This window comes from Vicugna pacos, chromosome 17 (assembly GCF_048564905.1).
Source record: "Vicugna pacos chromosome 17, VicPac4, whole genome shotgun sequence".
In the NCBI taxonomy this organism is placed as follows: Eukaryota; Metazoa; Chordata; class Mammalia; order Artiodactyla; family Camelidae; genus Vicugna; species Vicugna pacos.
This window is the reverse complement of record NC_133003.1, coordinates 13,345,617-13,372,519: the sequence shown is the minus strand read 5'-3', so window position 1 is coordinate 13,372,519 and position 26,903 is coordinate 13,345,617. Positions and strand designations below refer to the sequence as shown.

Sequence of the window (26,903 nt, the reverse complement as noted above, 5' to 3'; positions counted from 1 at the left end):
TAAAACAATACTTTCTACGGGCCATTTTTGGCTGTGCCCCAGGGCTATAAGGTTAACTGTCCTCTGCTGTCCTTTCCATAGGAAAGACTGAGAAGCACTGGTATGAACAGAAATGTCTAGACTTTGAAGTCTGGCAGATTGGGTTTATATTTCCCACACAACATTTATTGTGTGAGCTTGAACATTTTATTTAACCTCTCTGAATCTTAGTTTCACTGTCTATAAAGGAGAGGTAAGACTCTCCCTCCTGAAAGGCTTTCGTTAGGATGAAATGAGGTTCGCATGTGTGTTAGGAGGTGAGTAAGGAAAATGACAGTGCTCTGAGGGAAGGTGTGATGTCAAATCCTGCTCCGCTCACCTTGTCATCGCCAGGGTTCTCTTCCTGCTGTACCCTTTGCTGGTATTTCTCCTGTAGCTCCTCAAGTTGAGTCTGAAGGTCCATTACCTTTGCAGTCATTTCTTCTTCACGAGCCTTTAGAATTAAAAAAAAAATTTTAATGAACATATCAAAAAGGCAACACGATACAGAGAAAACTACCTCTGTAGGAGAAACAAAGACTTCAACGTTTTTTGAAACACAAATCACTGTTGTTACTGTAATTCATTACCGTGCTCTCAACATCTTTCTTCACGGCCCACTTTTAACTCCGAGCCCTTTTTAAAGCTGCTCACTATTCCTAGGATCACCTTTCCCACCCCATAAAGCTCATCAAGCCACTTCCTTCCCCTTCAACCCGGATTCCCAGGCTTAAGCAACAATTAGGTATATAATAGCATGGTGACAGAACAAAATATAGAATCTGTGCTTTTAGACTTTGGCCTTTCCTATATTAGGATTTGATTTCCAGAAAATATCTAATAATATAAACTAGTTTTATGCACAAGCGCTGCTCGACCAGCTGGCAATTTACTGATCACGAGAAGTTGTGGAGGGTTTTTTCCAGCCCCTTGGGATGGGCTGTACAAATCTAGATGGTTCTTTCTCCCAGTTCGCAAACCTGCACATCTCCTACATATCTGCCTGCAAAGCACACCAGCAGTTCTTCGGAGTAAAGTGTTCAACTAAAATCTATTTCTGAAAAAAATTAGTTACTGTCCAATGTATTGTTAATGCAATGTCTCCATTTGCCCTGAACGTTGCAGAAGACAGACTGCAAAGGATGCAAAAGTAACACGTGACGTGTTGGCTCAAAACTCCTCCTTATAAAATTTGGCATACAAATCATTCTCTCTCCTGTTCTGACTGCCCTGGTAAAAGGCTGTTGCCCACCCTTACATTTTTCAATTCGTCTTGATAATTGCCATGATTTATTATACAAAGCAGTCCAGACCTCTCCTTGCTCTTATAAATCTTGCATTGGAATATTGATCAGATTTGAGTAACGGAGACAGGACAAGTGTCTGCTGAGTAAGAGACTAAACAGGAAAACCACCACAAACAGGTATCTGATTTAACAGAAGCTGACCTGCCAGAACCAAGAAACATCATTCTCAAAAACAAAGCCCCAAGGCACAAAATAATAAACTATGAGACACTTGGAAAAATCTAACTTTAAATACCATTTGTTGTGAAACTTAGACCAACTGAAAAAGAACGAACCCCTTCCCTCAACATAAGCAAAGCACGGGTCTCTGGTGAGCAGCCTCCTTCGACGCCTGCCCACGGAGGCTCTCTTTAACCTACCTCCACCCCTAAAACACCACTGACCAGGAAGCACTGTAAATACGTTACTGCCCGCAGTCTCAGTTCACTGTTTTTGTTCTGCCATCACATATCCTGCGTGGTTTGGTTTAGCCTTGTTTGAAAGGCTCACCTCTGCAGCTACGTATCCAGGTAGGCCCAGATTCAGAGGTGACTATTAGCTACGTCTGACATTTCCTTTGACAGCTGGGGGATACCATGCCCTCTAAGAATTAGAATCCTTGATGTGTTATTTCTAATTTAAGAAACAGTTCTATAACTTCCTTTGTACAAGTTTTCTGGGTTTTTGGGGGGGATGCATTACTACTTGTTTTGAAGTAAAAACAAGAAAAACTAGTTAAATTGAATATTTATGCACATACATGGAAATTATGTTTTAAAGACCATTATCCCAAATCCAGTAAATGTCAAACAGAAAGCAGTTTCGTATCTAACGTAGTTCTAGGAGCGACTTCCAGTGAGACTGGTCTGAGGTGGCACTCAGGCACTCAGGTAGGCTCCCTGACTTGTGAGTATTCAGCTCCTCTCAGATGTCACCACCTCCTCCTCCCGAATGAATTCTCCCTTTCCCTACCAGGTGTCGCCTCCTTCAAATTTACCAAGTGTCTAGTATGTGCCAAGCATTTTACTAGGTCCTCAAGACTAAGTCTCTGCCCACAAGATGCTAACAGTCTACATTCCTACACACATACATACGTATGACAAAAATTACATGTTATAAGTGAAGTAATAAATATAGAGTACCAAAAGTAGAAAGATGCAATTAATTCTATTTTAAGGGGTTTCAAAAAAAACTAAGTGAAAACAATACAAAACAACACAGAGAAGTATATTAAAAAGATAACTTTGGAGTAGGAAAGAGACAAAAATATGAATATATTTCATTTCTGTTTTTGTTTGGATAAGGAAATACTGGAATATTACATAACAAACTAATGGTTACCCACGAAGGGAGAAGGGGAACAGGACACAGAATACAGAGAACAGTTTGGGTGCAATTTTCATTACAGACCATTCTCCAAGTATACATTTTTATATTACTATGATCTTTAAACCATGTAATACATTTTATTGAAAATTTTTTTCTGCATACAAGTTAAATTTAAAACTAAAAAAAAAAAAAGCTAGAAGAGAAATGACAACAGCTGCACTAACTCATGAAGTGTGAGAATGTGCTCTTGAGTCACCAGGAAAAGCAGGAGCAAAGGTAAAATACAGGGAAGAACACGCTTAGGTTGCGTTCGGCCAGAGCACAGACGGGACTAGAGGAGTGACACTGGGACTAGAGGAGTGACACTGGGACAGAGGGAAGCCACTTCAGGAGAAGTGATATGATCCCATCTTTGTTTCGAATAGAAAATAACTCTGACAGGAAGAGATGAATACCTTAGGGGAAAAAAGACCAAAAGCAATTGAATTCATCTATTTCTTTTTCTTTTTTCAATGTGGATACTAAGAAAATTCTAAATCACATCTGCGGCTTGTACTGTATTTCTGATGGGCAGTGCTGGTCTAAAGCACAGGAAGGGGCAGGAGGTGGGGGGAGAGTCTACCCAACCCCTCTGGCCCGCCCCCTACTTCCTGCCCACTTGCTCTACTCCTCCAAGCCTGAAGCCTGGAGGACCATTCCCTTAATTTTTTCTAATAAACAGCAGATTTTCCAGGAGGAACCAAACCAGAGGTTAACTGTTCACTCACTCCTCTACCTACATAGGTTTGTCATGACTTTGGAAAGTCTACCATGTGCTACCCCCTCACACACACACATCCAGAACAGAGAAGTTCACAAAAGAGAACGCTACGGCTGTGGCACAGTTTATCCCCTGCAAATGAAGCCCCCTGGCTTAATTGTCCATGATCAATAACTACTGCCCTTCCCAAGTTCCTCTCTTTCTTAGAGAGAAGTCTTTATAAAATACATGAAGCTAGTGAAGAGTCAGTGCTCTACCCCTCCTTATGCAGCTTTAGCGAAATCACTTGACTATGCTGAACTCGCTTCTCCTTCTGGGGGGAAGAAAAACAAAACAGAAGATGAACCTAAACTAGCTTGAATGTATCTTCCAATCCCAACATTTCTCTAAGCATTCAAGAAACAACAGTATTTTAAAATATTTTATACATATATCCTCTAGGGAAGTATAAGAAAATGTGAAATTATTCAAAATTTTTCATGTGTCACATCCTGGAATTTCAGCCTTTTCAATTACACTTAAAACAATTATTATTAGAATCTGTTCTTGGTTCAGACTTCTACTGCTGTCAGTCACTTGAGGCATGATTCTCCAGTGCTCTGATTTATGCTTTCCTAATCATCAAATGGTTCTTGGCATACAGTGAAATAAAACTTGTAGTAACTCAAGAATCTGCAGCCCAACAAAGAATAATTTACATTGTTTTACATTCAAAATGTTCTGGAGTCTAAGTACTCACTAGCATTCATGGCTTATCTACATACACAAAAATGGCAATGCTAATCCGCCATTAGTACAATAAGTACACTGATTTATCTTCCACTATATATAAAAGATTTGGCTGATGTGTTCCTTTTTTTCCATCTTTTACCTCCCTTGAGATCAACAAAAACTGTGCAAATTGGGTAGAGATGGAACAAAGTTAACTGGCCTTCCTGAAAAGATTCCAGCTAAGGTACGTTAGCCACACTCATACACACACTAACTGACTCACGCAAAGCTCTCAAGTTTTAGTCTAGTGCTCTCACAATTTGGGAGAGGGAGAAGAGAATCCATTCTTCACCTAACTAACTCACTGTCGCTTCAAGTGGACTGTATGCCTGGTGGGCAGAAACTGGTCAGAAAACTATCACCCTGACAGAAACCAATTAGACTCCTTACAAATCTGCAAACAGTGGAGAAATGTTAATTTGAATATTAAGCTACCCCCCCCCAAATCATCTACACTAAAAAAACAGGAAATCTGACAGCCCAATCTTCTTTAGCACCACCATGAAATCTTTTACAGCTAGGTTTCAAGAGAGAAAGAAAATAGGTACATCAAGGATTTCTTCATATCTTTTGGCTGTTCTTTCTAGATCATCTTCTTTCTCTGCAATTTTTTTATATAACTGACTTGTCTCTTCTTGATGGCTTTCCAAAAGTTCAGCCTCCACTTCCTGGGCTTTATCTAATAAATAAAAAATGGACACATACAAGAAAACACATTAGGTAAGAATTAATATCTATACCCCAGTTTCAGTAAGAACCCTTGTTCCAAATTAAATGTGATTAACATCAATTGATCAAATGTACCCTTCTCCCGGAGCAGAAGTGGCTTCATTAGGTGATTAATTAGCTAATGCTTTCAGATTCTCCCACCTGCTCCTCCTCCCTGGAAGGTGAGCCACTTTCAGGCAGCACGGGTTTCCATTAGAGAATGTTCTTGGGCAAGAATCATTTTTTTCCCTCCAGTTTATAATTACTCAAAGCACTTAGCGCAGTGTGAAAAGAATAAGCTTAAATCATAAATCGTCTCTGCTGAGTCTGATTTGCTTTTTTATTGAATTTAAAAGTTGACTTACCAATGGTTTCTTTTATGGTCATTTCCAGCTCATGCTCCTTCTGTGCCAACTGTGTATGAAACTCCCTCATCAGCTGTTTTAACGTGGAATTGTGCTTCAGCTCAAGATCTTCCTGCTCCTGTCTGAGTAACAAAAATACAAAGAGCTAACTGTTGTCATACAAAAAACAAGCTGTAAAGAGTTACCGGGTTCCCCACTCCCCCGCCAAAAAGAAAGAATATGAAAACAAATATATGTATGTTCCTACATGACTGAAGTATTGTGCAGTACACCAGAAACTGACACAACATTGTAAACTAACTATACTTCAATAAAAATAAAGTAAAAAAAAAAAGTTACCAGGTAATCTCAACAGTGCATAGAGCATGATCTCACTGGTATCCACCATTTTTGAGAGCATGTGTGTGTATGTGTGTGTCTCCAGGGACAGAAAATTTCTGGAAGGATAAGTAAACTATGATTAACTTTAGGAAATGATCCTGAGGATTTGAGAATTTTTATTTACCACTTAAAATTTTCCCCAAACACATCTGTATTCTATAATGATGCTAATACTAAAAGTAATATAACAAATGAAAATAATTACTGGGATATGTACCTAATAACCACGATCTCATATACAAGAAAAGGTTTATTTCCCCTTAAATGGACATGAACTAACACTGCCTCCTGCCTTAAATTGTTCTTATTTCTCTTCAGTATTTGACTTATTAGATTTATGTTTAATACTTCAGGTGACTGAAATTTAACTGTATTAGGCACAAAAAATAGGGACTTCACTAAGGGGACTGCCTTGCAGGGGAGGGTATAGCTCAGTGGTAGAGTGCTTGCTTCGCATACACGAGGTCCTGGGTTCAATCCCCAGTACCTCCATTAAAATAATAAGTAAATAAATAAGAACCTAATTACCTCCCCCTAAAAATTTTTATTTTAAAAAGAGGAGGACTCCCTTAAAAGCATTCATACTGAAAAAGACTTACTTGATTTTTTCTTCCATTTCTTGTTCATGTTCTTTCTTTATTATATCCAGTTCTTGCTGATGCTCCTTCCGCAACATTCGAAGATCTTTCTGCAGTTTAACAATCTCCTGGCTCAGCTTCTGCTTCTCCTGCTCGGCCCCTGCTAATTTACATGCCAGGTCATTGTGCTCAGCCTCCACGTTACTAAGCAACCGGGGTTGGACCACGTGTGATGTGGACGCTTCTTCAGCATTCTCTTCCAAAACTTCTATGGGTTTACTTTTTCCACCCATCTGTTGTTGTAAAGCCTGTAATTTTTCAAATTTTGAGGTCAACTCTTCAATTTCAATTCTGTGCCCTTCCTTCTCTCTTAATAAGCAGGAATCCAGCTCTTTTATCTTTTGCTCCAAGATCTGACAGGTCAAGTCCTTCTCCTGGAGGGATTTCTGGATGTCATCAACCACATTTTCCAAGTTCTGCTTTGCCCCTGTGTCTTTTTTACCTCCCTCTTCTTCTGCATGCTGGGATACCAACAGGGAATATTTCCTGGTTTTTTCTTCGAGTTCTTCTTGAAGATGGTTTATCATAACTTGATCCTCGTGTTGCTTGGCTTCAGCATGTTCCACCTTTATTAAGAGCTCCTGGTATCTGCACTGCATTTCGGAATGAGAAGAAACTGTCTCTTCTTTTTCCTGCTCTAGCCTCTGCAATAGCTTTTCTTTTTCGATTAAATTTCCTTCTAAAACACTGATCTTTTCTTCACATGCTTTCTGCACACAGCCTCGGGAGTCTGCTGCTTCTCCCTCGGTGCATACTGCCACATCTTTGGCTGATCTGCTGACAACGGGTGTTTCTGACTGTGGTGAATTTTCCATCGACTCAAGTTTTTCTTGCAGGGTGTGAATTTCTCTCTCTCTCTCCAGCAGTTTGGTATTGAGCTCACTCAAGTGGCTTTCTGTGTCTTTTCTATATTGCTGTTCTTTCTCTTCCATTTGTGATAACAACTGCTTCTTGATGGCAGCAATTTTTTGTTCAGCTTTTTTCTTCAGTTCCGCTAATTTTGCTGCACTTTCTAACTCAAGTCTCTCTTCCAAGGCCTTCAACTCCTCCTCTTTGCTTTTCACACTTGAATTCACGTGTTCCAATTCTTCCTTCTTAGCTTCAAGTTCAGATTTCATGGAAGACATTTGGTTTTCAAGTCTTAAGACTTTTTCTTCAGCCTCTTTAACCCTGTTGTCCTTTTCTTCTCCTAACTCTTGTATGTGCTGAAGTTTCTGAGTCATTTCCTTCTCTTCAATATCCTTTTGTTGATTGTAATTTTTAAGAACTTCATTTAAGGACTCAATTTCCATTGTATTCTGAGCAGCATGCTCCTCTAATTCCACAATTCTTGCCGCTTGAGTTTTTAACTCAGTCTCTAAATCACACTCCTTTTTCTCCATCTCGCTCTTCTTATCTTCCATTTCAGCCTTTAAACATTCAAGTCTTTTGTTTTGCTTGTCAAGGTCTTCCTTCAATAAAGCTATCTGCTCAGCCTTTTCGCTGGCTTCCTTTGTTTTTAACTCAAGCTGTGTCTGCAGTTCTTTACTAGTATTTTGATACTGTGTAAATCTCGACTGTGCCTTCTTCTTCCATTCCGAAAATTTGTTGGACAAGTGATCTACCTGTTCAAGAGCGGAAATCTTCTCTTTACTCAGAGTTTCAACTTTCAGAGATAAATCTTGCACCTGATCCAGCAATCCCCGTTGTGCTTCATCGTATCGCTTACTTAGTGATGCAACGGCTGCTTCTTTTTCAGTGAGGCTGATACTGTTCTGAAGCTGCGCGTTCAAATCGGTTAGCTGTTTACTAAGACTGTCGATCTCAGCCTTTTTGTCTTTAAGCTCTTCTTTCATCAAAGTGACAGCATTGATGTTTTCCGATAACTCTTTCTTCAGCTGTGTGATACAAGACTCCTTCTCAGAGGCAGCCTGTTGCTGACTGCCTCCTTCCTTCTGTAAGGCTTCTTTTTCTGTTACGAGACCTTCAATATCAGCTTTCATGCTCTTAATCTGACTTTCTTTCTCTTCCAACTGATGTGTAGCATGTTGAAAAGAACTAGTTAGTGCATTCTGCTCTTCTGTTAGCTGTCTAAGTTGTGCTTCTAACTCAGAAACTTTATGAGTTTTACTCAGTAGCACCTCCTTAACTTTAGTTGTGTGGTGCTGACAATGGGAAATTCTCGACAGAATGGCATCAATTTTACTACTGCTAATGTTGATTAGCTCATCTGTTTTAGCTTGTAATAAGGCTTCAGTTTTCTTAGAGTAAATATCCAGCTGGACTGCCAGCTCCTCAGTCAGTTTTCTGAATTCCAAGCTTTTGTCTTCTAGGATGTTCTTACTTCTGTCATGTGAAGATTTCAAACTCTGGAACTCTTCGTCTGTGGTCCTCAGCTTCTCAGTCAACTCAGAAACCTTAAGCTTATCTTTTTCTGCCAGCATCTTCAGTTCAGCAACATGCTCTTGAAGAAAAGTATTTTCCTTCAGAGAGTGAGCCAAGTCAACCTCCAGCTTTTCAAGTTCGGCTTTCAGTTTAATTTCATCTTGCGACAGAGAATTCACATGAGCAGCCTTCTGGTTTAACTGTTCCTGTAATTCCTTTAACACTGCATCCTGCTTGACACCCTCATCCTTCAGCCACACCATTTCCTTGTTCATCTCTTCTTTTTCACACCCAAATATGAGGATCTTTTGCTTCAGTTCTGCTATCTCCTGTTCTTTTTCCTGTAGTTGGATTTCATGTTTTTCCTCAAGTTCTTCAGCTTTTCGATTAAATTTCCTTTCCCAGTCTGATGCGACATCATTGAGTTCTCGCCTGTGCACCTCAGTGAGACTTTCTATTTGCTCCTTCTGGTTTGTCTCCAGTCTTGCCACTGCATCACTGATTCCAGCTGAGTTAGCCTGTGCCATTTCCAAAATTTTGGCATTGAACTGTTTTTCTTTCTGACTAAGCTCTAGAGCAGTATTTTCAAGCTCTTTTTTAAGTTTGGCTTCCTGATCCAACAATTTCTTCTTTAACGTTTCTTGCATCTCCTTTGCTTTCTGCTTAATTTTTTCCATCTTTTTTTCTTGATTTTTAAATTTGGTTTCATATTCCTCTTGCAAAGTGTGAATACTGTCCTCCTTGGCTGATAACTTCTGTTTGAGTATTTCAATTTCTTTGCTCTGTCCTTCTCTCATTTGTAAAATTACATTTTCCTTTTCCTTTAAGAGTTGCTTTGTCTGTTCCTGCTCTGTGTTACTATCTCTAAGTTGGGACTCATAGAGTTGGGTTAAAGATTTTACTTTTTCCTCCACTTCACTATTCTGTTTTTCAAGTTGCTGCATTAAGTCCTGCACCTGGATTTTGTGAGTGTCTAACTCAGTACAAACATCTTTCTTTTGAGTTTCAACTTCAGCTACCTGTTTGGTAAGAAGAATATTTTCTGTTTCCAAATCCAACAACTTCTGCTGCAACTGGGCCAACTGTTCCTCATATGCTTTTGTCTGCTCGTGTGTGGTGCTCTGGAATGACTGAAAAAGATCCAGCTTAGCAGATGCTTGCTGGAGCTCCCCTTCAGACCTTTTAATGTCTGCCTCTAAATTCTCCACATGAGCCTGATGCTCTTTCAAATGCTTGTCCTTTTCCTTCAGAAGGAGCCCAAGTTGATTAATTTCATCTTTCAGTGCCTTCTCAGTTCTCTGGATGGACATCTCTTGTTCTTTCATGATATTGTCAACTTGTTGCTGGTGATGATTTTTCTGCTCATCCAACTTGGCCTCTAATTCCTGCTTCACTCTATCTGCTTGAGCCTTTAGTACAGAAAGTTCCTCTTCGAGCTTGTCACGGGCTTTTAATACTTCTGACAGTTCAGACGACAGAGACTCCAGTTCTGTTTGCTTCACGTCAAGCTTTTCTAAAGTCTTTTCATTCATCTCTTCTATGTGAGCCTGAAAGAGAATCTCTTTGTCTTTCAACAATGTTTCTTTTTCTTGTTCATACTTTTCTCGAAGTTTTTCCATTTCAGTCTGATACTGTTGCTGTAAGACTTGGAATTTTTCAGTCCAAAGGTTATCTTGCTGATGCTGCAGGCTCTCCAGTTCTGATTTGTGTTTTTCAACCATGATTGTAATTTCTTTATTGTGCTTATTTTTTTCGGCTTCCAAATGAAGAGCTAAATTTTCTGATTGATTTTTACTTTCTTGCAAGCTTTTTTCCAAAGAACTTTCTAATTCAAGAATTCTCTGTTAATGAAAACAAGCGTGTTTTTATTAAAGTACATATTTGTTTATTAGCAATGATATAAATGACATGATGTCTACACCTACTTAAAGATTAAAATTTAGATAAACAACTCTACATATCACAGCAAACACTAGAAAGAACAAAGAATCTGTGCTCAATTCCTAAAGGAATCATACAAAAAAGAAAAGATTCTATTTTTCACACAACTCAATTCCAGATTCTTTCTACCTATCTGGCTATTTCATTTACCTGTATTTTCAAGAATATTCTGAATGGATAGTCAAAAAGAAATAAACCATAAAATAGATAATAGTAACTGTTGGTAGAAAGATGGGTACTTTTTTCACGGTTTTTTTTTTCTTTCTGTTTTTTTAAAAGGCCTAAATAGTATTCTATAATTTTCATAAATTGATTTTGGAAGAAAAACAATGTATCTAGTTTTTACCCTAAAAATTATTATAGAGAAGATTTCTTTCAGAAAGAAGGAACTTAAACAAATTTTACTGAAGTGAACTACTTTGATAAAATTACTATTATCTCATGAAAACATCAACCTTGACTGAAAGAGCTCGGTAAGGCAGAGCCAAGGAATGTCAGAGCTGGAAAAGGTCTTAAATTACCAAATCCAATCTCTTCATGTGACAGGTAAGGAAATTAACATATAATTAATCTACAATGCTACCAAGTGAAAGATCTAGACCTCTATCATATTACCGTATGTAAAGGCTGGAAATGGGAAAATAAAGCATAGTTTAGAAATACGGGTAAGTGTGACTGTTTCACTGTCTAAATCAGAGCAAAAAGGCTAGAAAGTCTAAATAACATCCGTCAGTTTATTCAAAACAGGTCGAAAATTTCATACACTGCTGAGGGAAAGGCCAGAGAGCCTTAAAAATGTGCAGACTAAGACACGTATACTAACATGTTCACTGTAGGACTAGTTTTAATACAGGAAAATTGAGAAGAAGTTAAATGTAAAAGCAGAGAAATGCGGTAACTCAACTGTGATATAAACAGAGACTGAATTACATCCAGGACATGGCATGAGATGAAGCTGGATAAGCAGGGAGGTGCCAGGGCAAGTGCTGCCTGTGAAGTGAGGCCACTTCTCAAGATGAAAGGTGGACAAGCAGTGGAGTGGAGCTGCTGCACCGACTGGGTGCAGAGAATCAGAGTGAGTGGCTGGCAGAGACACAGACAGCTAAGGGCAGAGTCCAGAGCACCGGCAGCAAACACCAAAACCACTGCCATGAACACCTCTAACCATGTGAAAACGGAGGGCATGGATATGTAAATCTAAAACAAAAGCTTCTCTACAACTTCATACTGACTGGAGAGATAACAGAAGGTTCATACATATACAAGTAATTCCACAGCTCTGGAACCTGAACAGTATTTAAACTTACAGTTCTGTAAGTCTCTGCTTCCTGTTGAAGGTCCCGAAGTTTATTTTCACTCTCTGTGAGGATTGCTTTTTTCTGCAACTCTAACTCTTCCAGGGCCAAAGATTCTTGCTGTTCTTTTTCTTGAGTGGCTTTCAAATACTCTGACTGACTTTTTTCCTGTGCCCAAAACAATAAAACCACCTTAGACCCACGCAGATCTTTAGCATTCCTAAAGCACTTTCACAGCCATCATTCATTTCATTTGATTTGCACACGAGCCCTGCAAGGTAGACGGCATCCTTACCTCTCTCATCCCACACTCTAATCTGCAGAAACAAGCCACTGTGGCTTTTCCAGCATGGTCTGGCCAATCTTTGCCACAATCACTACTGATATGAAATTTTTTGTTCCAGCTACACCACTATGTCTGGTATTTTTTCACTACTTAAAACGTTCTGCAAAATACTGCTGATTGTGAAGGGTCACACAACCGCCAATACCTCTTTTCTGTACTCCAGAGTTTGATATTTCAACTCTAGGTTGAGAAATTAGATTTTAATGTATATAATTTTTGAGAAATACTTCATTATAACAGAGAACCCCACAAGGAAAAGCAAAGCAAAATCAGAAGATTACATGTGAATATATGGATAAGATGAAGAAAATATTCATAAAAGCCTACATAACTCTTTCCAGATGATCTGGGCTCTACTACCCATCAGTCCTGACAAGTCTCTTTGCTCACTGCCCTTATTATATGTCAATACTCATAGTAAAAGTTTTTACTGTTTTGAAAAGAGAAGCTCTGGAGAGTACTTTCAACAGTTAGTGGCTTTGGAGTCTAAGTATACTTATCTACACCTATTACTTGGGGTTTCATGTTGCCGACAGCAATATTTTCAGTCCATTACTCTGGTGAAGCACGCTGCTTTAAGGAAAGATTCTGTACCATACTGTAAGCAGACTGATAAGAAAATATTAGTCTCTATCATATCAACTTTAAAACATCATTTTAAACATACGTTGTTTCATATAAACTATATTTTAAATGCATCTCTATATGCCCATAAATATAAAAAACAACTCTCAACTCCAAGCTAACTTCTCTGAGGAACCAGGTAGAGAGGGGAGTGGAAGAGGGCAAGTGCCTGTGCACATGTGTGTGCTTCATATGTGTCTGTGTCCTGTGCTCACGAGCCAGAATACGTCTGAGTATCTCAGTTCCTAAAACACAGTGTCAACAAAGCCAATATTCAAGGCTCAGTGCTTCCAAACACCAATTACTCCACCATGAAAACCCATGGTAGGTCTTTATGACAGGCGTTTTTAGCACCATTCCCGGCTTCATTTATGTCTCACTTGGTCCTTAATTTCCTTGCCCCTATTTTAAATTTATGCTGTCCTGCTATAGTTTTTAAGTATTCTTCCAGACTACTTTATATCCTTTCTGGACTAACAAAGAATACAAACATGTGCCCACATACATGTACACTTCAGGACTAAAACCCTAACCTCAGCCAACAGCACTGGAAATCCATGTGCCTATTTGCCTCACAGAGAATGGAGAACTCCCTGAGCCAGTTCAAGAATCACTACTGCTAGAAATTTTCAGAGCCCCAGATCTAATTGCAAGTGAAAAAAAAAAGTGTAAACGAAAAGAGACTAAAATTAGAAAAACTATTTCTTCAATCTTTCACACTGAAAACGTATTTTTAAGTATACATATTATCTTACGGGTAATAACTTCATATAAAAACAATTAAACTACATTTTCAGCATTAATACTTCTTAAGGTAACATATAAAAGGCTTTTCACAATTTAAGAAAAAATATTTTTTGATTTAAACTTTCAAATTATATTATTCCAACAAATCTTTCTTATCTTTGCTTTTCTGGTTATTGCTTTAGTTAGCTCAGCTGGATTTTTATTTTACCTTATTTTTTTAAACATCATATGGGTTGAAAATTACTGAAATTATTCTACTTAAAATGAAAACTATATGGTCATTTTCATTTTTTATTCTTTTTTTTTTTGAAGTCTTTTTTAGATAATATATATTTTTTTTTAATTGAAGTATAGTCAGTTTACAGTGTTGAATCAGTTTCTGGTGACACTATAATGTTTCAGTCATCCATATCCATACATATAGTCCTTCATTTTTTATTCCTGAAAATGCATTCAGGCAAACTTGCCAAGCCACATTCAGTGTGGGGAGTTTTTAGACATTATTTCTAAGTTATGCAGTCACTGGTTCACTGCTTCAATTAACCTATCTTCCTCTTTACTTCTGCCTAATCACAGGCTATAACCAGGGTGAGAGAGGTAATAAAGAGATTAATGAAAGCTTGTTAGATTAGCAAATTTAATTTTCACACAATACTAAATTAACAAGCTCTGACAGCCTGACTCCTGTCTACATCCAGTCCCTTCTGAATACTCAAAGGTCAAGGCTGCCAGTAGTCTGACCTCAAACTAGAAGGCTAGGTGTGAGGAGATGACAACTTATAATGTAGCAAAGTTTACTTGCAGCAAAAACAAAATATACACTTACAAGAGCTGCTCTCATTTGCTCCTGAAATTCCCTTTCTTGGGTCTGAAACTTCTTGGTCAGTTCCTGCTCTTTGCTGGCGAGCTCCTCTTCATGAAGCTTCTGTAATTTAGCAATCTGTTCTGAGGATTTCTGAAAATCAGCCAAATAGTTAAAGTGAAACACCCAGAATAAACTATGTAACTCTACAACTAAATAACACTTTATTACAGTTTAATCATCAAGCTAATAGCTTCTTAAGAGGAAAAATGAGAGCATATTTTCCACATAAATCAAGTCACCAAACTCTCCATAGTTGAAAGAAAAACCAGTAAACTGTTGTTCTCCATTTAAGACAAAGAGAGCTGCTGCTGCAATACTCAGTTTTATGGGGTTGAAGTGCCAATTCCACATCTTACAAGGATGTTCCCAACAATCATGATGGGGATGCATATAGTACAGGGAATAAGGATGTTCTCAGAGAGTGCCCTCCACTGTGGTCCCAGGGCCCTGGCTGCACCAATCTAATTATGCCTAGCTTTCCAGGCACACACTACTAATTATTAAAAAGTATTGACCTTGTTCTTGTTCGAATAAAAAGACTCATTCTTATAAAAATGTCAAATCGCCCTAAATAGATGCAAATTGTTAATATAATCAAATAGAACTACCAACAGAATAGGGGAAGGCACACTGGACAAAATAGAAATGCAAGAATAGCCAATCTCTTCTGAAAAATAAGAGTAATAAGGAGAGGTTACCAAATAGTAGAACATATTTTAAAACAAGAACATATTATAAAACTGATGTTAGTGTAATATCAGCACATAATCAGACAAAGCAGTGGAATAGCACAGAGAATGTAGAAGACCAACACACAGTACTACACTAATTTAGTATGTAATAAAGGTAGTATGGTCTGTCACGTGGGAAAACATAGGTTATTAAAGAAATGATTTGGAAGCTACTTGGTAGTCATCTGGAAAAAATTTAAGTTGGATCCCTACCTCACTCCACTCAGTTGGATCAAAGATTTAACCATAAAAAAATTAAAGCATAGAAGTATTAGATGTAAAAAATAGAATTTTTAAAATCTCAATTGAGAATATGTTTTTAAAGAGAACAAAAATCCAGAAAGTATTTAAGGAAAAGAAAATTGTCTGCAGAGCTAAAAACAAAATAAAAGCAAATCATAAACAAAGTCAACAAATAGCAAACAGAGAAAATTTTTTGGATAAAAGCACCTTATATCCAAAGGGCTAATTCTTATGTAAGTAAAAAGCTTCTACAAACCAGTAAGAAAAAGACAAAAAGCCCAATTGGGAAATGAATCAAGGACTTGATCAGGCAACTCAAAAAAGGAAAACTGTAAAGTCCTTGTAAATATACAAAAATATGTTTGTCATATTGATAAGAGATATGCACATTAAAACTACAATGATGTCATCTTTTTAACATATGTGCTTGGAAAGTTAAAAAAAGTTATGTAATACCATATTTGTGATGTGGAGAAACATATTCCAATGCGCTGCTGTGACAAGATAAACTGTACTCTGTAGAGTTTGTAGCAACTATGCAAAAATTTAAAATACACACAATTTCTGCCTGAGTAATATTCCACTTCTACGAATCTATTCTAAAGAAACACACTTGTGAGCGAATATAAGGATATTCATAATTTCCAATAGTAAAAAGTGAAAACCAAAATATCCATCAGCAGAAGACTGATTAAATTATGAGCTGGTCATACAATGCAATTCTGGGGGGAGGGTATAGCTCAGTGGTAGAGTGCATGCCTAGCATGTGTGAGGCCCTGGGTTCAATCCCCAGTACCTCCAATTAAACAAACAAACAAACAAACAAACAAACCTAATAACCCATCCTCCCCAAAAAAGAACACATGCAATGAAATTCTGACCAGTCTTCAAAACAAATGGGGCATCATTATCAATTCAATAATAAAGAACAATCTCCAGGACAGATTATTAAGTGGAAAAGCAAAATACAGAACAGTACATATAACATGCCATCTTTTGTGTTTAAAAAAATTAAAGAGAGGATTAGAAAACATAGAAGAGAAATTATATGCAGAGACTATCTCTGGAAAAGTATATCCAAAACGATATACTTTTCATTCATTTCTCTATCAAAGTGAACTACATCCTGAACATCATGAAATGGTCAAGGTCTGAAATACAAATTAACTCTTCTTCACTGTCAAAGATTGTAGGAAAAGCACAAGAGTTAAGTTTCAAAACTGCTGTAGCCCATTTCAATTTAGAATTATTCTTACTTTCGTTACATCAACAACCTCCTGTTTCATGCGACTTAATTCCTGTTGAAGTCTCTTATGTTCCTCCTCACTTGTTTTTTCAAGGGCTTTTATTTGTTCATCCATTTCTGCTTTCAATTTCCTCCGTGCTTCTTCTGTTTTTTGGGCTGTACTCAAGGCTTTCTCAAGTTCCTCAAAAGCTATAATGAAAACAACAGAAGACAAGTACCTCAAGAAATACTATTATTGAGTTTAAGTGTTTCACATTCAATTTATGGGAACTAAAGAGCAGCAGTAGCAGGACATGTTAAAAAAAAAACTCATTGTTTTAAGCCAAGAGATATTTGAGTAGTTCAACAAAGCCACAAGAAATGCCCAGTCACCAAAACCAATCTGTTGTTGAGTTCTGGATTCAGATCTTAAAACTGCTTATATGAACTTAAGCTTAGAAGTTAGAAAAACTATTAAATTACTAAAGATTGCCCACTCTCCCCACAAGCACCCTTATGGATAGCAAATTTAAAGACATGAAGACTTGTACCTACTTCTGTAGTATATAATTTCAATTGCTTCTTTGATTACAATGCAGTTCTTACCTATTATCAATAATTAGGTAATGCTACTGTATACTCACTAGAACATTTTTAAGAATGAAAAAATTATTTTTTGACTAATCTTATTTTTAAAAACCTAACCATATAATAAAAAAGAAGTTTTTTTTAACATTTACTGGCTGAATCATAATATTAAAACAAAGTATTCTGGAAATTAAACCTATTGTTTGCATAAGTTTCGAACTAGGGTAGTTAACTAGAAAGAAATCTTCATCTGATTCAACAGTAAGAACTACCAGCAGGGAGTTCTTGGGTGAAATGAGTAAGAATTCAGGCTCTGCAGAGGCAATCATCTAGGCTAAAGTAGTAAGACCTTTAAGGACAGCTCACCCAGCATCAAACAAAATCAGACAGGCCCAGTGCAAGAGCTGGGTAACCTGACACCAAGACTATACGTGTGTGTTTATGTACATTTGTATACATGTGTGTGTGCGCACATGCGCGCGCGCGCACACACACACACTCTCTCCCCCTCTTTTTCTCCTTACTGGCACAATAAAATCCTGTATAACTTCTACTGCTATTATCACAGATTATTTCCCTTAGTCCTCTCACATTAGAAGATATCAGACTTCCCTTTACCAAAGAGATAGACTAAATAAAACATTAGTTTTCAAGATAGGTTATCAATCCTGTCAAGAAACACATATCCAGGGGAGACAGTTCATTGCTGTGTAGTATTTTCACTCCCAGTGATACAAGAAATGTGGGACTTCAACCTATTGTATCTCATAAAAAAGCCCTTTTATTAACCACAACTTGACTTGACAGACAGTGGTTTGGGCACAGGAATTGCATACCTAAAGACAAACACGTGTCCTAAAGCATTTTCTTAATGGCAAAGTGCAGAAGGTACGGAAAAAGGCAACAGAAAGACTGAATTCTGGTAACCGGGAAACATAACTTAACTTCGCTCAATATATTTTTTAAGAACTTCTTTGGCAACCATGTATTTGATATTGTAAAAAATCTATCCTATTTATTCATTTTATATGCCCAAAGTACAATACCATAGCTCAAAAAAAGTCTAAATTCCAAAGGCATATTAATTGGCTGAAATTATTTTTAAAGATTTGTACTCTAACTTTACTGGCATTTGCCTGCAAAACACCAAGATGATCATCCTTATACATAAATATGTCAGTAAATAAAATATTTAAAGGAAAATGATGCCTATTTTATTAAGATATTCATTTACTATAAATTCTGGTGTCAAGCATGAAGAAACATCTCTTGCTACTAACAAGAAATTAGTTTCTTAGTTTCTTAAAAAAATCAGTCAAGTAAAGTGATCAATTATGGGAAAGAAATTCAATGATAGAGTGCTTACTGCTTAGTTTTTGCTGAAGGTTTAAATCTGGGAAAGAAAAAAATGGAAAACGGAATGCCAATATTTTTTAATGCTTGGATATCATCAGCATTTTTTCATTACCGCTGTTGTTCAGCATGTCAAATTGTATTTTAGCAATTTAAAGCACTTCACAGAAGTATCTTAAATCCGGCTCTGGAGAACCTGAAGATAGCTCTGATGTTCTTCCAAAAAGATACAGTCTTAAATGAGAAACTTTTGTCAATTAAGCAAAGTAAAACAAAATTGTATACAGTCAATACCAAATGAATTTTCCTGGTTTTCATTTTTTAAATTCCAGAATCCAGTACTGTACAAAAACAAGATGTAGTGCTCTCACTTTCTCAAACAACAACAAAAATCCAGGCCACAAAGTTCCTATTTAGATATCATTTTCTAATAATTAAGTTTTCTAACCACACTAAGTAAATGTTCATATATTTTCCTATATTATATTCTACTTTTAGTGTTTAATATACTGAAATAGATTTCCTAAGTCACTTGATTATCCGTCCTACTAATGGTAGGACAGATCTGGTTCCACAGTTCTTTTCATTTAAATTTAATCTTCTCTTCCTACTTCCTGCCACCTTGTCAGAGAACCATATAATTTTATATCTAAAAAGGCACCTTTGAGACTTCTAATTCAACATCCTCAAATCAAATGCAAGAATTGAGTCATCCAACTTTTCCCCCATGATAAATCAACTTGAATATATAGGATTTAAGAAACAATCCTTATCTTGCATTATTTTTTAAAACTAAGAATGCTGACACTGATCAAGCCCCAGTGAGCAAGAACATATCTTACTAACCTAGAATTTCTGAACCAATCAATTACTAATGGCTTCTAACTCTCAACCAAATATAGCGTGTCATACCTCTGAGAGACATACAGAAACCCACTGTTTTCCAACTCCACCCTGCTTTACAGAAATGTTAAGTACTGAAAAAATAAAATAAAAAATTTTAAAGGCAGTAAAACACATTTCTATTTCCACATACAGAAAACTTACTGCAAACCCATTCTACAGTGTACCACAAGTGAAGCCACTTCCTTACACAAAGTCTGCCTCCAACAATGAGTCCCATTTCAATGTTGAAGGAGGAGATATTGAGAGTTTACTTACTAACCAGAAACGTCTCACCTTCTCATTTTGCAACCACCAGATACAAGAAAGTGGAGTCCATAGCCTATAATATTATAAAAGTGAATTCCTGACTCTTTCCAAAATGAAACTATTCTAGGATTTTAATGTGAGTACTAAAGAAGAATGTTCTGAACGTCTACACAACTTATCTTCTATTTATCAACAAAGGATAAGTGAGTGGGGAGAAAGGGAGCGTGCATCAGCCCGGCGGACAAGTCTTCTGCCAACATGCAAGAGTGCACAGGAAAACCATGGTCACAGCACACGTCAACGGGGAGGCTAAGCACGAACTGCTGCCACATGTTGCAAGAACACATTGTGTTCTTCCAAAGCAAAATCCAATGTATCTCAGGCAATTTTTGTTCTTAAAAAAAAAACAAAAAACAAACTTTGAACATATTTCTAGGGAAAATTCAAGGTACCTTAAGAAAGTCTTCTATCAATTAAGAAAAACACAGTGCAGGGCTTTTATTGCTAACTCCTCACTCTCCCCTTCAGACAAGGTTCACTCACACCCATGGGAATTACAAAAATGGACAAATGCTCACTATCAGAGTTAAATGAGAAAGGTTGGCAATCGACAGTCCAAAAATCCAACCATTCATTCATCACATATTTATTAAATGTTTGTCATCTGCCAAGCATATGCTAGGCACTGGGTGACATAAAGAAGACATTTCACAAAAAGGCAGTTAAAGTAGTAAGGTGGGGAGGGGCACGAGGACATAACAGAACTAACCCGCAGGCTAAGCTAGGACGAATATGGCATTTGATTTTGCCACTTCACTATCTTTCCCCTCCTCATTCTCAACGACCTTACCGATCATAATAACAAATAGCAGAACTGTGAGATTCCAGGCAGCATTACTGCTTTATTGCACTGTCCCAGGTGACATTTTACTATGAAAATAACAAGACCCACTCTACTCCCCTGCAACAAATAAGCAAAGAGGTAGAAATGTGGAAAGGCTGCTAACCTCTAGATTAACTAAGAAGCTGATTAATAACATTAAGAATGAATAAGTAAGCCAGTGCCTATTTCTCCATCCCAGCAAAAAGCTGCTAAAATGCATGTGGTATAAAACCAAAACTAAAACAAAAACAAAAATCAAAATCAACCCACAAGTACTACTACAAAATGAATGAAACCCAAATGAACAGGAAAAACAAAAAACAAAACAAAAATAATTTTATTTATCAGAATTCGCACCCAATCATCAAGCCTCTTTTGTGAATAAAAGCAAAAGTCTAATGTAGCAGTTTTCAAACTGTGGTCCAAAAATCCTAGGGTCCTGAGACCTTTTCTTAGGGTCTATGAGGTCCTGTTTCTTACATACGTATCTGCATGAGGACAGATTTTCTTCATACATTTCAACCAACATTTAACACATTACAACAGACTGAATGTAGAAACAGGCATGAAAGTCCAGCTATTTGCTACTAAGCCAGGCAATAAGATAAGCAAAAATGTAAAACAAATTGTGCTTTGGTAAATACAGGTAATTTTCATAGAAGTATTTACACTTACATGTAATAGGTTTGTAACTGTTATTTTTAAGTGAACTAAACAAATATTTTTTTAATTTCTTAGCTTTAATTTCTAATATAATAAATATCAGTCCATGTAACCCACATAAACAAAAACTCTTTGAACTCCTCAGTAAGTTTTAAGAGTTTAAGGAGGTTCCTGTGATTAAAAAGTCTGAAAACCACTGGTCTAGAGTTTATGTAAATGAAAATAAAAGAAAACAACTACCCAGTGGCATAAACCAGATAGCGCAATACTTGGAAGTTGGGGCCTTCAGAAATGTAATAAACATCATCTTTGCGATGGAAATCTACTCTTCAAGCCACATGCCAAAATACATAACAAGATTCACTGAGGATTAACTATGCTTTGACTTTAAAAATTTTTACAGATCTACCCAAATTTTCATGTACTCCTCACATAAACCATGCAAATATATCTATCAAATACTTTGAAAACATCAGGCTGATCTTGAAAAATATTAAGCTAAAGCTAAGGAAATTTAATTAAATTGAAAATATGGTTCTGTAGCAAAGAAATGTGTTTCTCTATTTGTTTTCCAGTAGCAGTGATGTTGCCAGGGACATAAATAAGTGCAGAGGGGCAGTGAGTTTCTAAAGACAGGGATGCACGGCTACTGTTGTAGAAATGTATCAAGTACCTACAGATACATGGCTATTAAGTAAACAACCTATATTAAGTCAAAATCTAACCCCATTTGAAATAACAAATTTTCCCATCAAGTATTCATTCAGTGCCAAAATATGTACATCCTACTTACTTAACATGGCATAATTAAATTCTACTGCAATTCATACCTTTTTGCCTGAGAAACATGGAATTTTCTTTGTAAAGCTTATTCTAAGTACTCATGATAAGAAAAAAAAAAAATAGCCCTTACCCCAGTCCTGTTCATACAAGGCTTGGGAAAGGCACCATGATTCACTTATTGGCATGTGTGGATGCACAAAAATAAGATGTTTTGTGAGACTTAAGACTCCAAGAAAACTCTGTTACATAAACTGTCAGCAACTAACAAAGCACTTAAATACACACATGATTTTCATTTGTTATATAAATATGCATAAATCTTACACAACATTAAAATACATAAACTCTATTTTAAAGGGTCCTTCAAATAAATATGTTCCACTGAATGTCTTTAGTATATCAGGCCTATGCTATACAAATAAATAAAAAACTTATTTCCTGCACAAACACAACATGACAATAAAAAAGCAAATAATGTTATGAATTAATCTACATTTTAAAATGCAGCCAATCATATAAAACACAAAACTTCAAAGACAGGGTACATGAAAGATTTACGAAAGTTAGTGTACTCTGGAAACTTTCCTAATCCAAGCAGAATATTTTATTCATATTTTGCATAATTATAGGCAAGGACATTTTAATGGAGGGTTGTAATAATACGCTGTGGGTTCTCTTTTGTAATGGCTATATTTACATCATTTAAAGGTAACTAACAGAAAAGACTAAAAGTCTTCGGGTAAGACTTTATCCTGAGGAAAAAAATTCAAAGATGGAATAAGCTATATTATAAAATAAAGTTGTTACAGTATTATTCACAACAGCAAAAACAGAAAATAATCTAGATGTTGATCAACAGGGAAATGGTTAATGACGTACATGCATTCTGACAAAGCCATTAAAATGTTAGTACTTAGCGACATGTAAAAGTACTCCTAATATAATGCTAAATAAAGAAAAAAAGGAGCATACAAAATTATATGTACAATTATGATTACAATAATATAAAACAAGGATTGAGAAAAGACTAAACGGAAGTGTCCCGAAACAACAGTGATGTGCTTTCATTTCCTCTAATCTACAATTTTTTTTTTGTAATATGCGTTAATGATTAGCCAGCGACCCCCTACCTTCTATCCCAGTTAAAACATACACACACGTGCACACACAGAATAGCCGAAATCTAGTGTGAACTTCAGTAGCATTAACATTCTGCACTGGTGCTACACTAAAGAGACAATATTCTTAATGTTAATTATAATACTTAGCACCTAAAAGACATCATTACATTCTTCAGCTGAATCCCCAGAATTATCCAAAATTATAATCTCATTACTTAAAGATATGACCATCTGTTTTTAAGAAACACCTAGAAAGGAATACTACCAAGAGTTGCAGTGAAATGCTTGTAACAAATTTATTTTTGGCTTTCTTTATCCACCAAAATAAATAATTTTAATAAAACAAGGCGCTATAGTATCGTGCTTCAAAAAATGTGCCCAGTAATTCCACTGTAGAGTAAAATAAATACTACAGGCTGACACACAGCATCCTCAAGTAGGCTTGTTACCATATTTACATGGCTTAAGTGTTTTACGATAGTATTATTCTTTTTAAAATCAGAGACACTCAGATTTCCTTTGTCCACTAACATATGGGAAGCATCACAGTTTATCTAGAAAAAGTACAAGAAAGAGTGCAATAGATTGTTTTCCAAGAAAAGTACTGAGGAATGTATTTGAGCCGATTTTGACCTCCAGAATAAGCGAGGCCCCAAAATTAGTTATTTGTCTACTGATATCCACGTGCCAAGAATTGCTAAATATATCAGAGTTAAATATTTTACAGTTAAAAATGTATTAGAAGAGTTCAGGTTCTTTCATAATTATTTTTTGTAGACACATTTACTTCTAAAAAACTTAATAACCACAAGCTTTAATGATGTTAATGTTTCTTTCACATGGCCAGCTCTTATGTGATCAGCCTCTGAATTTTAAATCTAAGAAAGAGAAAGACAAACATTTAAGAGCAACTAAATTCTCCAAGAGCCCAAAAATGTTCATAAACTATTTATGGAAACTATACTGACTTTACAAAGACCTTTTCTTACTTTTAGTACTAAATTGGACTTTTCTGTCAATTGGTATATGAATTTTATATTTTAACTAAGAACCATTTTATATTTGAACAATTCTCTTCAGACTCAACTAAGACCAGTAGATCAAATGCAATTGGAGTACAAAACTAATTTTCATTATAGATTTAAAAGACAACATCTTCAATATGAAATCAGTCTGTTACAACTTTCTATCATAACCCTCAATAATAATGACTTAATATCTATGAAAGCGCTCATAACTGTGTGATCCATACTTCCAAAGTGAATGTATCTATTAAACGACTGTAAATCTTCCTTCTCTCCTTAAGTATTTATTAATTTTAAATATTTTGACAGCACTAGTAACAGATAAGATTCTCAACTTAACAGCTATGAAATATTCACAAAAATATACTTTTATGAAAATCACATCTAAAGACAAAATATGTAAGTGGTACAAACTACTACGTATAAAATAAACAAGCTGCAAGGACATATTGTACAGCACAGGGAATATAGCCAATATTCTGTAATAACTATCAATGGAGTATTTACATTTTACATACTGTGAATCACTCTGTTGTACACCTGTAACGTATTTAATACTGTACATCAACTATACCTCAATTAAAAAGATAACTAAATAGGGGGGAAGGTATAGCTCAAGTGGTAGAGCACCTACTTAGCATTCATGTGGTCCTGGGTTCAATCCCCGGTACCTCTTCTAAAAATAAATAAATCTAATTACCTTCCCCCCAAAATAAAAAAACAAAATTAAAAAAAGAGATAACTAAATAAAGATCAAATACATCTGTTTTGGAGAAGCAGGGCCACAGTAGTACAGGAAGGCTGTGCTAGTGAAGAGTTGCCTGAAACAGCAGTCTGGGAAGTTTTTACCCTATATGTGAATTAACTGTATATTCTGCCTGCCTTTTTATCATTTACCCCTTTTTACTTGGTATTTATTCATGGGTTTCTACCTCCTCACAAGATATACCTCAACTTTAGAAGGAAATGTAACCCCTAACCAACATTATTTTCTCTTGGCTGGCTACAACAGTCAATTCAAAAGCCGTCCTAAAAATGAAAAGGCCTGACATGAGAAGCCGAGACTCTGCATTAGGTCTTCTGTTCACAGAAAGCAAACCTGTTTAATAGAGTCTCACAACTCTCCAACTGGTTCAAGGGAGTCTTCAGAGATTACATTCTGAGAGATTCTGTCTATTAACGCTCTCTGAAGGGAAATCTTAGTTTTATTCAGAGCAAATTCATTAACTAAATTCCCCAGCCACTTATCAACACAACAACTGCAAGGAGATGGGGAGGAATTTATGAGCACATTTGGTGTCAACCGACTGCCTTTCTCATCCAGAAACCGACTGCCTTTCTCATCCAGACCCATTCCCCTCCTTAAACCTTACAATCTGGTTTCTAAACTCATTTTTGAAACTGCATCCTGAGAATCAAATCCTCATGGAGATTAAAAGGCGTTTTTAGAAATCTTCATCCTATCTGCCCCATTTTTGGGAATACCTCCTTATATTCCCCCAAGAACATAAGTAATCACAATTCCTATGACTTCTTGGGTAATTCTTTCTCATTCATTTCTCTCCGCCAAACTCAAGATCTCTAGGTTAAAAGCACAGACTCTGGATTCAAAATGCCCAGATTCAGATCTTGACATTTACTCTTAGGTTGTCTTGTCTTATTTCTTATTTGTAAAATGAGGATAATATTATTACCCATTTCATAGAAATTTTGAGGATTAAATACAAATACATACACAAGAAAATACAAGGAAAGCATTCATGACAGAGCCTTGCAGAAAGTGCTGGCGCTCAGCAGCAACGGGTGCCGCCACCGCTGTCATCACTGCTGCTGTCACCACCACTACTACCAGTTAAACAATCTTTTGGAGAATTCAGCCTTTTCTATGGATTGAACCACAGGCTTCAACCTTAGGCTCCCGAAAGATGCTCCAGTTTCTTATTTCCAAATTCTTACACGTCAATTCTATCTGGAGAGTTCATGATTGGCTTACAGTATCTAAGCAAACTCATCATGTCACTCCATTCCTCAGCATACCCATTTAGATTTCCTATTATTCTGACTTCACATTATTTATTCAGTCTCCTCACCATAAAATGCTCGAGTCACCTGGCCTTCTACCATTGCTTTTAAGTTTGAATTTCTACCTCGTTTCTTTACTACATAAAACACTGGCTTCCATCACATTATGTGTTCCTGTTACCGGTTTCCTTGTAAATCGAAGTTTAAACTCAGCCACTCACCTTTAAAGACTTCAGCAGTCAGTTCCTTCACAATCCCACTCCATTTCCCACTTCAGCAAGAAGGGTCTTCAGTTGATTCACACACATGCTATGGTCACTGTGTCTATTTATGATCTTAAACAATCTGAAACATGTGCTGCCCCCGTCTCTGTTTAGGCCCCTCCTATTTGTTATTTGAGGCCCAGCTCAAAACTTACACCCTCACTCATCTGAAGGTACCAGTTCACTCTGCTCTCTCTTCTTTCTAGCACCTCTCCTTTCTTTCAAAGCATTACTCAGCATCATAGCTTGTTGAATACTACGCTGGTCAATACAGCCTAGCATTTATTAGGTCAAAACAATGCTATCATGTCTAACACTGAATTATTCCACTATTCTCTTCAAAAGCAGACTATATATTACACTTTTTGTTTACTCTAGAGCATCCATAAGGTAGCAGTTATTTAATATGTACC

At 36.6% G+C, this 26,903-nt stretch overlaps 1 protein-coding gene and 1 non-coding gene across 4 annotated transcripts in view; one reads left to right on the top strand and one right to left on the bottom strand.

Moving 5' to 3' along the window:
* The window catches only part of GOLGA4 (golgin A4), an 84,380-nt gene that overhangs the window by 19,975 nt on the left and 37,502 nt on the right, over nt 1–26,903 (bottom strand). For all 3 annotated transcript variants that reach the window (XM_072940987.1, XM_006200642.4, XM_072940988.1), the window contains 7 exons: nt 16,669–16,847; nt 14,400–14,528; nt 11,869–12,024; nt 6,218–10,461; nt 5,238–5,359; nt 4,713–4,843; nt 359–472 (listed from right to left, as the gene is read on the bottom strand). In XM_072940987.1, the coding sequence (XP_072797088.1) occupies nt 359–472; nt 4,713–4,843; nt 5,238–5,359; nt 6,218–10,461; nt 11,869–12,024; nt 14,400–14,528; nt 16,669–16,847 (5,075 nt within the window). The remainder of the gene's footprint in view (nt 1–358; nt 473–4,712; nt 4,844–5,237; nt 5,360–6,217; nt 10,462–11,868; nt 12,025–14,399; nt 14,529–16,668; nt 16,848–26,903) is intronic.
* Nucleotides 6,038–6,110, top strand: TRNAA-CGC (transfer RNA alanine (anticodon CGC)). The gene has a single exon. It is a non-coding gene; the product is annotated as a tRNA-Ala (tRNA).